Source organism: Argentina anserina, chromosome 6 (assembly GCF_933775445.1).
Source record: "Argentina anserina chromosome 6, drPotAnse1.1, whole genome shotgun sequence".
Taxonomy (NCBI): Eukaryota; Viridiplantae; Streptophyta; class Magnoliopsida; order Rosales; family Rosaceae; genus Argentina; species Argentina anserina.
In genome coordinates this window covers 14,121,202-14,134,724 of record NC_065877.1, presented here as the reverse complement: position 1 = coordinate 14,134,724, position 13,523 = coordinate 14,121,202, and the positions used below count along the sequence as shown (strand labels likewise).

The 13,523-nt window shown below is 38.5% G+C and overlaps 1 protein-coding gene across 1 annotated transcript; it reads right to left on the bottom strand.

Annotated features, from left to right (window-relative positions):
- LOC126796925 (uncharacterized) lies at positions 1–2,370 on the bottom strand. Its single transcript, XM_050523641.1, has 2 exons — positions 1,393–2,370; positions 1–1,299 (listed from the first exon to the last, which is right to left on the bottom strand). The coding sequence occupies exons 1-2, from the start codon at positions 2,368–2,370 to the stop codon at positions 1–3; spliced, it is 2,277 nt and encodes a 758-aa protein (XP_050379598.1).
- Between the last annotated feature and the right edge of the window lie 11,153 nt (positions 2,371–13,523).

The following is a 13,523-nucleotide window of genomic DNA, read 5'->3' as shown; positions in this document are numbered from 1 at the left end:
TCAAATTTGTTTTATCACAAAGTCATTGCTAATAGAATTAGCATAGTCTTTCTCAATGTGGAGGACCATACAATCACCTAGAAACTCTCCTTCCATCTTATTTCTAAGCTTGTTCTTGATGTAGTTCATGGCTGAAAATGCTCTTTCAGTTGTTGCTGTAGATACCGGAAGAGTTAAAACTAGACAAATCAATCTATAAAGCATTGGATAAAATTCTGACTTTCTTGTTTGGACCAACAATGGACACAGCTCACAAATAGATGACAAATTCTTAAACATAGCATCATCAAGCATGTCTTTTTCATAGTATGCACACTCTGACTCAAGAGAAAGCATCTCACCATCATAAAAATCTTCAGGATAATATTTTCTTGCAAGATCAAGAACAAGTTCAGTTTTAAACTTACTGAAATTAGAATGAGGATCCAAGGTTGAAGCAAGACTAAGAAGATCTATTGCTTGCTCTGAAAATCTTCCATCCAACTCACTTAGCTGAAAATCAATTAGAGCATTAAATATATCAACACGGTAATGATGCTCATTAGTGATAGAAGACCGATGAGATGTACTAGCATGCATATCAGGCATTTTAATTTCATGTTTCTTACAAAATGATTCCACATGTTCAAAGAAATCAGTCCATCCATCTTTCCTTAGGTCTCCAACCAATTCTTTTGTATGTTTCACAAACCGCATAGCTTGAACAAAATCAAGAGACTTTTGCTGCAATGTCTGGGAAAGAGTCTCAGTAATTTTCATTACCTTGTTCATGAGAAGCAAACAAAAAACAAAGACAAACTTCTGCATTGCTTTGAGAACATCTCCAGCCTCTCTTTGAAGATCCACTGGTCCCTGCTCACTCATATAAACAAGAGTTATTTTAGATGCACCAAACAATTCAATCAAACCCCTAATTGAACGATAATGTGAGCCCCAACGAGTAGCACCAGCTCGTTGCATACTAAAAATCTGATTGGCCCCTGTACCGGTTTCAAGTTCACCACAAGCCACCAAGTCTGCAATTTCTTCTTTTCTAGCAGCTTTCAAGGCCGAGTGATGCTTGCCGGAAGAGTTCATAAAGTTCACAATCAAACTTAAAATGGAAAAGAATTTCCAAATTTCATGTACCCCCTTGGCAGTAGCATTTAGTGTTAGCTGCAGACGATGAGCAAAACAATGCAAATAATAAGCATAAGGACATTCTTTAAGAAATAATGCTTGTAAACCTTTATAAATGTCTCTCATGTTGCTAGCACCATCATAGCCTTGACCACGCATATTTCTAACTTGAAGCTTGTCCTGAGTAAGAACCTTAGATATTTCATCTTTAAGAGTTTGTGAGCTTGTGTTTGGAACACTTACAATTTAAAAAAAAAAAAAACGTTCTCGGACCTTACCTAGAGAATCAACAAATCTTAAAATAATCGCCATTTGTTTCTTATTAGAAACATCTATAGCTTCATCAACAAGAAGACAATATTTTGCAGCTCCAACTTCTTCACGTATCATACCCCTCACTTGGTTACCAAGAATATTAAGAATGTCTTTTTGAATTGAAGGACTAATATACTTGGCATTTCTAGGAGCATTTTCTATAACTCTTTTAATATCTAGACTAACTCTTCCAAAGGATTTGATAAGCTGCCTAAAAGGTCCTTGATTCAATGACTCTTCGGATTCATCATGGCCTCTAAAGGCAATTCCTTGGCTAGCTAGATATCTAACACTCTCTATAGAAGCTATGAGCCTTAACCGGTTATCCTCTATATCTTTTGCTGATTTTGAACTAAAGATTGGCTCAATTTGGCTAGATGGGTTTCGTAATGCATCCCACTTTTGCATTGCACTATTATGTGATGATGTAATTCTTCCTACATGATTCAGAAAAGCATTATCACTAGGCACAGTCCTCTTCCAATTTTTGAACCCTTCAATGGTGAATGCTTTGTTCAAAGGATTTTCAGTAGCAAAAAGGAAACAAGGAAAACAATATGCCCTATCCTTAGCTTTTGAATACTCAAGCCATGGATTATCTTTAAACCAAGAAAACTGACACTTGCGTTGTTGATCACTAAATTGAGAGTAAGGGAACTCACATTCAGGTTGCATTGGTCCCAACAGACTATATGCTCTTCTGATCGAATCACGCTGATTGACAAGATATTTCCATATAGGGCAGCGTTTTCCTGGGTCACGTTCAATAGCATTGATATTATTCAAAGAGTCAATACCACTGCTTTGAATCTCAGGAGGAATTACTGGAGAGCTTGGTGTTGGAGCATCACTAGCAGTAGCATCACCACGATCAGACTTTGTAAAGTATGAACTGATCAAGTTTTTCTTCCTTTTTTTTGGTTGCTCATTCGACATGCTACAATCACCTATACAATATGAATTAAGAAACTTTTGTTTAGGAATTTTGTAATACAGTTAGTTATAGCACACACAAGTACACAACAAATAAATTAACAATTACAAAAAAGAATAACAACCTGTTAAAGCACAGCAAGACCTCAATTCTCAAACACCAACTTTTAATCCTTTTGAGACTTTGAGATCAATAACCTATTCAAAACAAATGAAAAAGTTATAAAATGACAAGAACAATAGTTTAAAAGTAACAATAGAAGGGATTGGCAGCTAATAAGATATCACCCAATCCCTAATTTTAATTTAGATTGAACACTTACAGATGGTCCCGAGATGGAGATGATGAATCAGTTGTTGAGTACTTCAGTGGCGGGAGATATAGGATGATCGATTGCTTCATTTGCTTGGATCACTTGGATGGAATCGAATCATAGAGTCACAGAGATAAAGTGAAGAAGTGGAACGACAACGACTTGAGATGAGAGAAGTCAGAGAACTGAGAAGCACCATTTTTCTTTGTTTTCAACGAAAAGAAAAAGGGGAGACTTTTAAGTTGGACTTGTCCTTGTTTAATTGAGTAAGTCCAAATAAGTCCAATGCTATATGGCAAGCCCAAGACCATACAATCATCAAGATCAAGTCCAATATTAACCAACAGATTGCCTGGGACTTGATTATTATAGATATCATGTACCCTATAAAAAACCAATACATACACATAGGAATTTTTTTTCTCTATAAAATTTTGGGTGAGACTTGAGTCCCACTCTTCTTAGGCATAGATCCGCCTCTGGCTTTAGGTGTTTTGCAAAAATTGCAGTGTTTTCGTCTCATATGCTTTAAAATTATTGCAGCAACATATTAGATTAAAGAAAAAGTAACTTCAAGTTTAATTCATAATATCGGTACGTTATTATTCCTCGATGGCTTAATGAAGGAGTGATTATGACCATCATGATATATGATCAGTTAAAAGCAAATTTTGGGGGCTCTGTTCCATTCTGCGGCAATATAATTGAGCAGCATCCCAGGTTGAGAAGGGACATAGGATGCATGATGATTACGATAATGTTGATGATGATTATGATACATATACGAAGAAAAGCAAGACAAAATGCCTCATGATTATGTTTAGAGGGGGAACAAGGATCCTTCCAACACCAGGGTTGCATGCCTCGGTGTCTTTTCTTTGCTCTCATCTTTGGGTAATCATCACGCGATACCAATTATTTCTTCTGATGATGTGCTTTCTAGAGAGCCTATCTATAATATTAGGGCTCGGGAGTGTGCAATTATGTAAGTGAACTTCCCCATATACAACAGTGAGTGCACTCATAATCAAATCACTCATGTTGCATGATTATGAAAATTCTTAATAATTTGGCATTGGATGTTATTAGCTAGACACCGCTTAACATATAGATGTCGTAATCGTAATATTATGCTTTCGAAATTTCTGAAATGTGATGGAACAGGGTTAATGATATAACTACTAGCATATATGAGACTACGTACGTAGAAACACGCAAACTAGCTAGTTCCTAACCCCTAAAGAAATATCAATACTCTATCGATCAGAAACTTTTAAGGCAAAAATTACTTAATTCTAAATCTACACCATCAAAGATCTCATCCAACTAATGTTCTATTTTAGGAAATGGGTAGTATAATTTTTTTTAATGCTACAAGCTTAACCCTAAACTCATGATTATGTTAAATTGTTAATTGGTAAAAACCTCAAAAGCACGAACACGCTGCCTTAGTTGTGTATTTGTCAGATACGGACACGCTTAAATACGGTCAGACACATGAATTGGTTTTTAGAAACACCTCGGGCAGGTGAATTGATTCAGATACGTGCGTATTCGCATAGGACATGCAATTGAACCCCACCGTCATCGTCGCTGAGCCTATTCCTCCGGTAGTCACCACCGCCAGCAGCGATCTTGTCGGCAAGGTGAAGTATCTCTCCTTTCTTTCTCGATCTTTCTCTTTCTCCTTCTCTCTCTTTCTCGGCAAGGTATAAATCAGATGTCGATTTCTAGATTTGAGGGATTTGAGGTTGATTTGGTGTTGAGGAATGAAGAAACAAGAGCGGTGAGGTCGATCTGGGATTCTGGATTATGAGGCCGAAAGGGTTTTAGAGGAGAGGATAATTATACAGTTTTTTCGATGGGGAAGATAATTATACATTTGCAGTTTTGCACCCGTAACGTACTTTGATTTTGGTTTAAGGAGACAGGTGAGAGTGTGATACCAAAGTTGTGTCCCAGTACATGGACAAACAACGTCAATTCTAATTAGTAATTACCATGAAATTTAACTTTGTAAAAATAAGAGTAAAATATTAGTCACTCCTCGTAGTTTCACAAACTCGACAATTTACTCTTTCAAGTTTCAATTTCAACTGATCACTACTTATACTTTTCAAATTCGAGCAATCTGGTCATTCCTTCATCTTTCCATCCAATTTGGGTGTTAAGTCCATCCAATTTTTTTTACTCAAAAAACAACTTAACACTCAAATTAGATGGAAATATGAAGGAATAAGCAAATTGCTCGAATTTGAAAAGTATAAGGAGTGATTAGTCGAAATTGAAACTTGAATAAGTAAACTGTCGAGTTACTAAAAATTAGATGAATTACAACTATTTTATTCTAAAAATAATTACCGAAGTTTGACCATAAATTATATGCTTCTTTCTCTTACATAAATAAATATAGAGAATTATATGCATGGTTCTTTTACTTCTTTATGATTATTCGTGGACTTGAGTTTGGATTTGGATTTGATGAAGAACGACCGATTTGGTAGCTTGACGATTCTTCGTGGACTTGATTTGGATTTGGATTTGATGAAGAACGAGTGATTTGGTAGCTTGACGATTTTTCGTGGACTTGATTTGGATTTGGATTTGATGAAGAACGAGCGATTTGGTGCCTTGACGATTCTTCGTGGACTTGAGTTTGGATTTAGATTTTGAAGAAGAACGAGCGATTTGGTGGCTTGATGATTCTTCGTGGATTTGATGTTCTTCATGGATTTGATGATCTTCATGGACTTGAGAGACTTCGGGATTTGTCGAGAGTGATTTTGCTCAAGTGATTTTCTCTCTTCTTCTCAAGTCCCTTTCTCTTCATGTTAAAGGGGGTGTTTATAGTGTCAAGGTTTTTATTTTGTAGAATATTTTAATGACACTAAAATAATAAATATTTTAATTGTATAATTAAATCAATATATATTTTCCGATTAATTTAAAATGAGTTATTCTCATAATTAAATTAAACAGAAAATAATTAATTTAATTATGACCTTTAAAGAATTTATTAATTTAATCAAATGTCTGATTATCATTTCGAATCGTCAATGACATTCAATTTTCGATTTAAGTCGGAATCACGTAGTTTTGATTATGATCATCCATTTATGTACTGACATAAGTTTTATTCGGATCCGTACCAACTTTGTTGACTTTTGGGCAACTTGTGCAATTTTGTCGGGTTCTTGGTTGATTTAATCATTTAATAAAGATAATTTACTTCATTAAATTTCATATGTCTACACACCCTACTCCATATTAATTTATGTAACATAAATTTTTTAATTACTAAATATTAATACAAATATTAAAATTAATATTTAATTAATGTGTTCATCACGTGTCTGTTTTTAAATTATTTTTTATATAACGCGTACACGTATGATATTGTGTCTGATACGGTGTATGCACTTCCTAGGTAAAAACCTAAATCCCCTCCTTTCAGAATTTCTAAAAAATTTAAAGTAATCCGAGCATGTCTACAAAATGATCACGAAACAATGTTGACAAAAAGTTCGCAGACAACCATCTGAGGACGAAATCGTCTACGAATGTTTAGGTTGGCCGTTAGCCGGTATGGGATTGATGCAGGGAGCTTATTCTGGGCACCAAAAAGATGAGAGAAATAAGAATGGGGGACCTAGGGGAGGAATGGTCACTCGCATCAAAAGGATCGAAGTATTTGACTCTCCATACAAACACATTCCAGACTAGGGCTGACAAAGCCTTCACACATCCAGGCCATCATCGCATACTTTCCCTTTCTCCGGTGGGGTTGAAACTTGAGACAAACACTTCTTTTAATATTTTCACCATAAAGTTACTGGGTTTGGTTCCATTTTAATTTTTTACTGAGAGCTACACTGGTAGCTAGCATCTGGGTTTCTGATCTGGCTCTGGCTCTGTCTCTGCGGCCTAATCAAATCTTTGCGCGCAGGTCCCCAAGAGATCCACTTCGCAAAGGATATCTAGTTGTTTCAGAGTTTGTCTCTCGAGTCTCGTCTCGTTTGATTGTTAGGTCGAATTTCATCTTTACTGGATGGCCTGCATGTATTTCCAGCGGTGGAAATGTATGGCTGTATGCCAGTATTGGATATATACTTCTGTTCTTTTCATAACAGTGAAAGCGTGGTTGAGTTTCCATCGAGTTTTTGAGTGATCTACTATTCTACTTTGCCAAAAGTGTTTATTCTTATCCAGAAATTTTGTTTCTTCATGGGAATGGACAAAAGCAGTGATCGAGACTCTTGTGTTTTAATGAAAATACAAGAGTCGTGTAATGATAGTTAATTAGATTAAAATGTATGAGAAAGGGCATCTTGAACATCAAACTTGATTAACATGAGTGATGAGATTTTAAAGTTAATAAGCTTCGTTAGTGAGGACTGAGGAACCCTGTAAGTATCCTAGGAGTAGGAGTGTGTGAGTGTGTGACAATTGAGGACGAATTGTTTGACCTTGAGAAAAAGAAAACAATAACCCCCAAATTATTTGAAACTAGCTAGAAAGTAAAACCTTGAGAAAAAAAATATATATATATAGATACAACATAGGCATGTACAATCAATCATGCAATAATGTGTGGGGGAAAGAATCAATCAATGTAGATTATGCAGTAATGAGGGCTAATAATTCCGGTACCAGCGAGGGACGGCATGATGAGACGAGCACGATGATTGTGATAATTAAACACGACAATAAAAAAAACATTAAGAGTAAATAATGGGAGGATTGAGAGAAAGCTTAATAAGATCCGACGTACAAATGATTGGTGGTGTAGAAATTGTCTCCCTTATTGACCATTGGCTTCCTCCTCTTTTCTTCTTCTTCTTCCTCGCGCCCATAACCCTAATAAGTAGTAATAGTTGCAGTAATAAGTCTCTGTCTCTCTTCTCACATAATTCCACTGACTCTCTGACCCGATCTTCCCATATCCTTCTCTCACGCGATGATCACGTGACTTAACCATCGTCCCCCACCTCCCCTCATAACTCCATAGTTCCCAGTCATCTGCATTTACAGCAACTCATACATAATACATGCATGCTCATGCCGACGTACACGCACATCTGGATCGACTTGGCAACATCACACGCTCAAGTTTTTTCCGTTTTGTCATGGATGATGTGTTTATCACGAACGTACAGAGTGCCGTCTAGATCAGTTAATGAACGTACAATTCAATGTTATTGAGAAAAATTATTATATATATGTACGAATTATTCGGAGAAAAGGAGATCGAAGAAGAGTACCTCCGTGATTAACTCATAGTAAATTGTAGACTTCAAATAATTCGATCTTCCTGCAGGCATAATTGTACATTTCATATTATGATCGAACTACATAGCATGTGGTCGGCCAAGACTCTTTTACCCCGTCGTTTTTACTCCAAGAAAAATAAAAGGCAGTCATCTAGATGGTTAGCTTAGAGCTCCTCTATCCGCCTCTCGTACTCCTCTTCTTATCAAAGAAAAAAAAAAGACAGTCACATGTCTGATTTCCATAAACTAATTTGCATAAAAAATCCTGCATAATTTGTTAATAAGCTTCCGACCAGCAACGCGGTTTATTATGGAGATGTGAGTCTTCTCGATCTATTTAGAAGCACCTTCATGACTTTCCCTCACTGAACGAGATAGAATGAACATATAGGCCTAATATTGCAGCCTGCTGATAATTCCTCGTTGACAAATTTCCAATCAAAATAGACTATATACGAATTTTTCCTAGAGCTTTCTCTTCAAAACGCTTATATATATATATTACTATGGAAATCTCAGTTTCAATTTATTACCTAAGTTATTATTCTACCGGGTGGAAGTCGTAAGCTCTCACCGGTGAATTCTAACCCAGTAAGTGTATACATTCAAATGCATGGTTTGTCATCGGGCACTACCCGCTTGCATTTGTTTAGCTATGTTTTCGTCGAAAAAATCTGTCGTTTAGAATGAGAATGCATGCTGATTTAGATAAGCATGCACGCCTTCCATGACCGCAACGAAAACAATCGAATCTTGACTCGAACACAATCTATATGATTGTGTTATTTTGAACCAGAAGTTTGAATTCTCTAATTGAGATCATGCAAAATATATAACAAAATGGTTTATTTTGTTTCAGGATGAAATAATTGTGTATTATTGAATGATATGGGGGCCTATATATAGGCATTACAAAACCACAATCCCGTAGGATTCGGAGTCCTAATCTATTACGGAGATGCTAATCTATCTCCTAACAGGAAACCTATTAGGCTAAGACACACACAAGGGTATAATAGTAATTCTCCCGGAACACTCCCCCTTGTGTCGCATGCCTAGGTTGCATGGTGAACACATCGTTGCCTCGGTAAAAACCTTGTCAAGCAAAATAAAAACCTCTTGGGTAAAAACAAAAGCTTGATCGAAGGGAAAAAGAGCACAACGCACCGTCTACATTTGATAGCATCATGTGAGGTAGACTCCCCCTGAAGTCTACGAAACAACTCCCCCTGATTAGTGCCATAATCATGGAGTACAAAGAACAACGTACACAACATTCATTACATGCTTCTCAAACGTAGTCTTGGGCTAATGATTAATCATTAATCTAGCCACACATCCTTAGATCATACATGTTATACTTAGTCAAACTTAGATCTTAGGAAACAAGGTTGCATAACAACTCAAAACAAGAGTTTGCAATGAAAATCAGATTCTCGGGTAGAATGACATACACTCACTTAAACGGCCATAACTTCTTCGTCAAAATAGGTATCAGAGAACCGTAAAATGTTCTGAAAAGTAGACACCCGTGGCTTTCCAGTGACATAAGGTTCACAACCTCATCCGATCGGAGCAGTTCACAATGCTCTGTCGAAGTTGACTGACTTGCAAATTTCCGGACATGACTGTCCTACTTTGCTCAAACGGCCATAACTCACTCAATATGATAGCTATGAATGAATGGTTGGTGTCCTTGGAAAGTAGACACATAGACCTTTCCAATGGTACTAATTTCACCATATTTCATCGAGCGAGCTGTCCTGTAGGTCTCGTTGAAGTTGACCTACGAAACTGGACAGATTCTGATTTGTCACATTTAATGTGTCTTTCGCAAAAAGAATGGGGGAATGGACCAATGAAGGACTGATTTTGGTCCAAGACGGAACCGTACGCATCCTCTACGCTACCAGTGTCGACTGCTACACCAAGGCGTACGTTGATGTTGCTGGAGCTGCTGGCGGCGTTGGTGTGGATAGGATTTGTGTTGGTTCACTAAGTGTAGAACTAAACCCATGTCAAAGAAGCAATGCAAGTCCAATGACAATGCATAGGCGCATAGCTAATCACGTCATAATGAAAGCAATAGTGTCCCAACAACACTAACATGTATGAATGTATAGCTCATTGAATCTCTTCATCATCTATACTTAGACGGAATAGAGAATCAAGAATTAGCTTCATATGAACACATATGGGTATGAGTTCTTGCAACCGATTGTACTACGTTCTCTCGAACGTCGCAATCTGATTACATAAGCTCTCCGTGGTCTGGAGGCATTTAAAGTCCCTCGGGCACTCTCATATCTGCGTCAAGATCCCTTTACAGATATGCAATGACCACTATCATATGCTGCAAATCAGTTTTCATGGACACTACTATTGATCAAGTAGCGGAAAGCAATTATGTCCATAACGAGAGAATATAACTCATCGTAGTCAATACTAGGATAATGAGACAATATTTGCGCCATAAGTCCTGCGTATATCGCATGACTTCATCTTTCTCATTACACTTACGAACAACGACCAACATAACAAGTCTAGTTCAGCCTGTATTGATTCTTTCCACTTCGGTCAAGTTGCTCATCGTTGATGCTTTACAACGGAATAAGAGCATAAGCGAATACATCATCAATCATGGGAGATCAATCCATTAAACACACGCGCGTGCTGTATACGATCAATTTGTGGGATTTCTATTCTTCTCTAACATCAACAAAAGGAGTCTGTAGCGTCCCACAGAAACTTAGTTGATACACAAGTTTAGAGAATATCTCTTGATGATGGGCAAAATACTTGTGCCTACGCACTTCGCTTCTTTCTGGTTTTGATTCTAGAGAATAATGGTCTCCCCCTCATCTAGGAAGGAGCCAAGACCGAAGCTATGACCCTTACTAGTCCATCTTTGCGTTTGCCGCCCTTGTTTTGTGGTGCAATGCCACGGGCGCCGACAACACCACAGCGTACGATGGTGTCATCGCCGGCTTCCTTCCCACTGTCAGGGATGGTGCCAACGGTGCTAGGACCAGGTCATATGAAATTCTCTCATATTCTGAGAGTTCCAACCTTACCGGCACATCACAGCATTTATGTGCGATCTCGTCACTTTCGCAATATCGGTAAAGTCATTGAGCATCGAATCTTTGACTTTCTGGAGGTCGATAATGCGTTGCACATTTACTCACTTTGAGTAGTGCGGGATCTTAATAAGACATAGTGCCACACCACGTCAATTCCTGGCGTTAAAACAGAATGTGAGCATTCCATATCTCCCCCTAACGACGGGAAGTATGTCTCATCAAAGTGACCGTCTGCTAATATCGCAGGATAGAGATCAACGGTTGTAGATTGGAAATAGCGGACAAGTGTTGGTGATTCATAAATCATAACCAACCAGAATACTTAATCGTTTCAAGTAGACCCATTGAGATAACTACAATAGAGGCACATAAACAACTTTAACCAAATAGGCGTTTAAGGAAAAGAACGTTGGGATCGTATCCAGTAACCATCTGGTACGCACTAAACGCTTGGCAAGTTGTGGGTCTAAGACGAATAAGTGTCGCTGCATGCAACATCATTACATATCTCCATGCAAAAATCGGCAGGTTAGTACCCATAACCAAGTCCGAGCCCTGCTAGATCGTGCAGTGAATGAACATGAGGAATAATATGTTCAACGACGATCCCAGTAGACATGTAAAACGAAATCATCAAAGTCGTGGGGGTGAACTCTCCAACGGTATCCATTCAAATAGATTTGAGAGGATGGGAAGGGTGGTGAGCCCTTAGTATGATGATCATAGCTAAAAACTTAGCAAATGCAGCGTTTCTTGTGGAAAGCAAAGCGACGTGTGACCAACGCGTCGATGCTCTTAACCTATGCCATAAAAATACCGAAAAATGTCCGTATTCGGTTGGATAGGGTCCACTAATGTCACCTTAAATACTTTGTAAGAATGGAATGTTCTCGGTTGGAGCCTTAGCAAATAAGGACTTCCTTGAAATCTAGCAAAACAACAAGCTTTGAAAAATGAGCGATGAGCATCAGAGATTACCATGGAGGCATTAGAAAACACGGGAGGCATCACAAAGCTCCTGTGAAGGAGGGGATGCCGCCACCGACGGCCTTAATGCCATGGAGCCGCCTAAATAGGCAGGCTCGGCCTCACCGTGCATGGCACGGATAGGCTCGGCCTCACCATGTGGAGCATGGGTGAGGTGGTCCTCCAATCGCTTCGTGAACATGAAAAATAGATGATCATGTGAATTTCAAAGAACTCGAATCATCATATCTTGTTCAAAATGACCAAAAAGAATGATCATGTCAAAACCGAGAAGACAGTAAAACCGAACCCATGATTCAAAGAATCTTGAGTTACATAAAGCTACTGCTGCAGGCAAGCAAAACGATGTCTGCATGCTAACAAATCTACTGTCGAAGCTTGAAAAAGATACTGTCAATGAAATCTGACAGATTTATTCCTCTCCATTCTTAACACAAATATCAAGATGAAAATCCATCATTGGCATGTATGGCCTTTAAAACTTAGCAAGGCACGAAGATATAGAACACAATCTCCGCACGAGATCCGTAAAACAACTACCTGCGCCGTAGGACAGTGTGGGTGGTTACGCAATTAGCAAGACACTCGATTTCACGGCGGGACATTCTCAAAATGAAGATTAAGAGAGTCAACGACGCGGTGAACTTCTCTACACAATACGCCGTAGGATATTGTAAGAGAGGGGATTGAAACAAATGGCAATCCCATCGAATGTATCACATGGCAATAGAACTACATTCTTCAACTCAAGAGTTGGAAAAACATGGTATTGGAGCAGTTGAATACCAAACAATTTGGGTGGTAAAAACCATCCAATTGGTGCGGGTGGTCACCAATAATAATAAAATCATTTGAGCTATGAAACGACTTGGAGAAAACCGGAAAATTAACCGGAAAACCATGTCAAATTAACTCAAAATCGGGTGAAATTTGGACTAGGAAAACATAGCAGCAAGAACTGCTGAGATATGCCGGAAAAATGACGAGAAACGACGAAAAAAAAAACGTCGGAAAAACTCGTCGGAAGCCGGCGGCACCGATTGCCGGAAATCCGGCCGGCGGTGGCCGGACCTGGGCGGTATGGAGGCCGTAACTTTAGGTCCGACAGGGAACGCCGCCCGGAACTGAATGGCGGTGCCGGAAACGCCGGCAAATGGCCGGAAGGCGGCGAATACGCCGGTAAAACGCCGGAAAACGTTCCGGAAACGCCGGAATAGTAACCGGGAAAAACGACGTCAATTTTGACGTTCCGAGGTCCGTTTTCCAAATTTCAAGGTCCAAAATCACAATGTAGTACTATTGGGGTCCCATGTAACCCAAAAGCGGCCAATTTAAAAACCACGTGAGTTGCAAACGTTGACCATGCATGCTAAGCCAAGGCAAATAAAATTCTCACGAGTCCAAGAAAGACGAGAAATTTTATAGAATATGCCAATATTTAATACAACACAAACAAGCTTCAATTCCAATAGACGACTTAAGCTAAAGTCGAGTAATAATCA

Excerpts from the sequence above, each read along its gene's own strand:
- LOC126796925 (XM_050523641.1), bottom strand. The coding sequence starts at position 2,370 with ATGTCGAATGAGCAACCAAAAAAAAGGAAGAAAAACTTGATCAGTTCA. Across the intron at positions 1,300-1,392 it reads TTGTTGATTCTCTAGGTAAG|GACAAGCTTCAAGTTAGAAA; the intron begins GTCCGAGAACGT and ends GTTCTTACTCAG.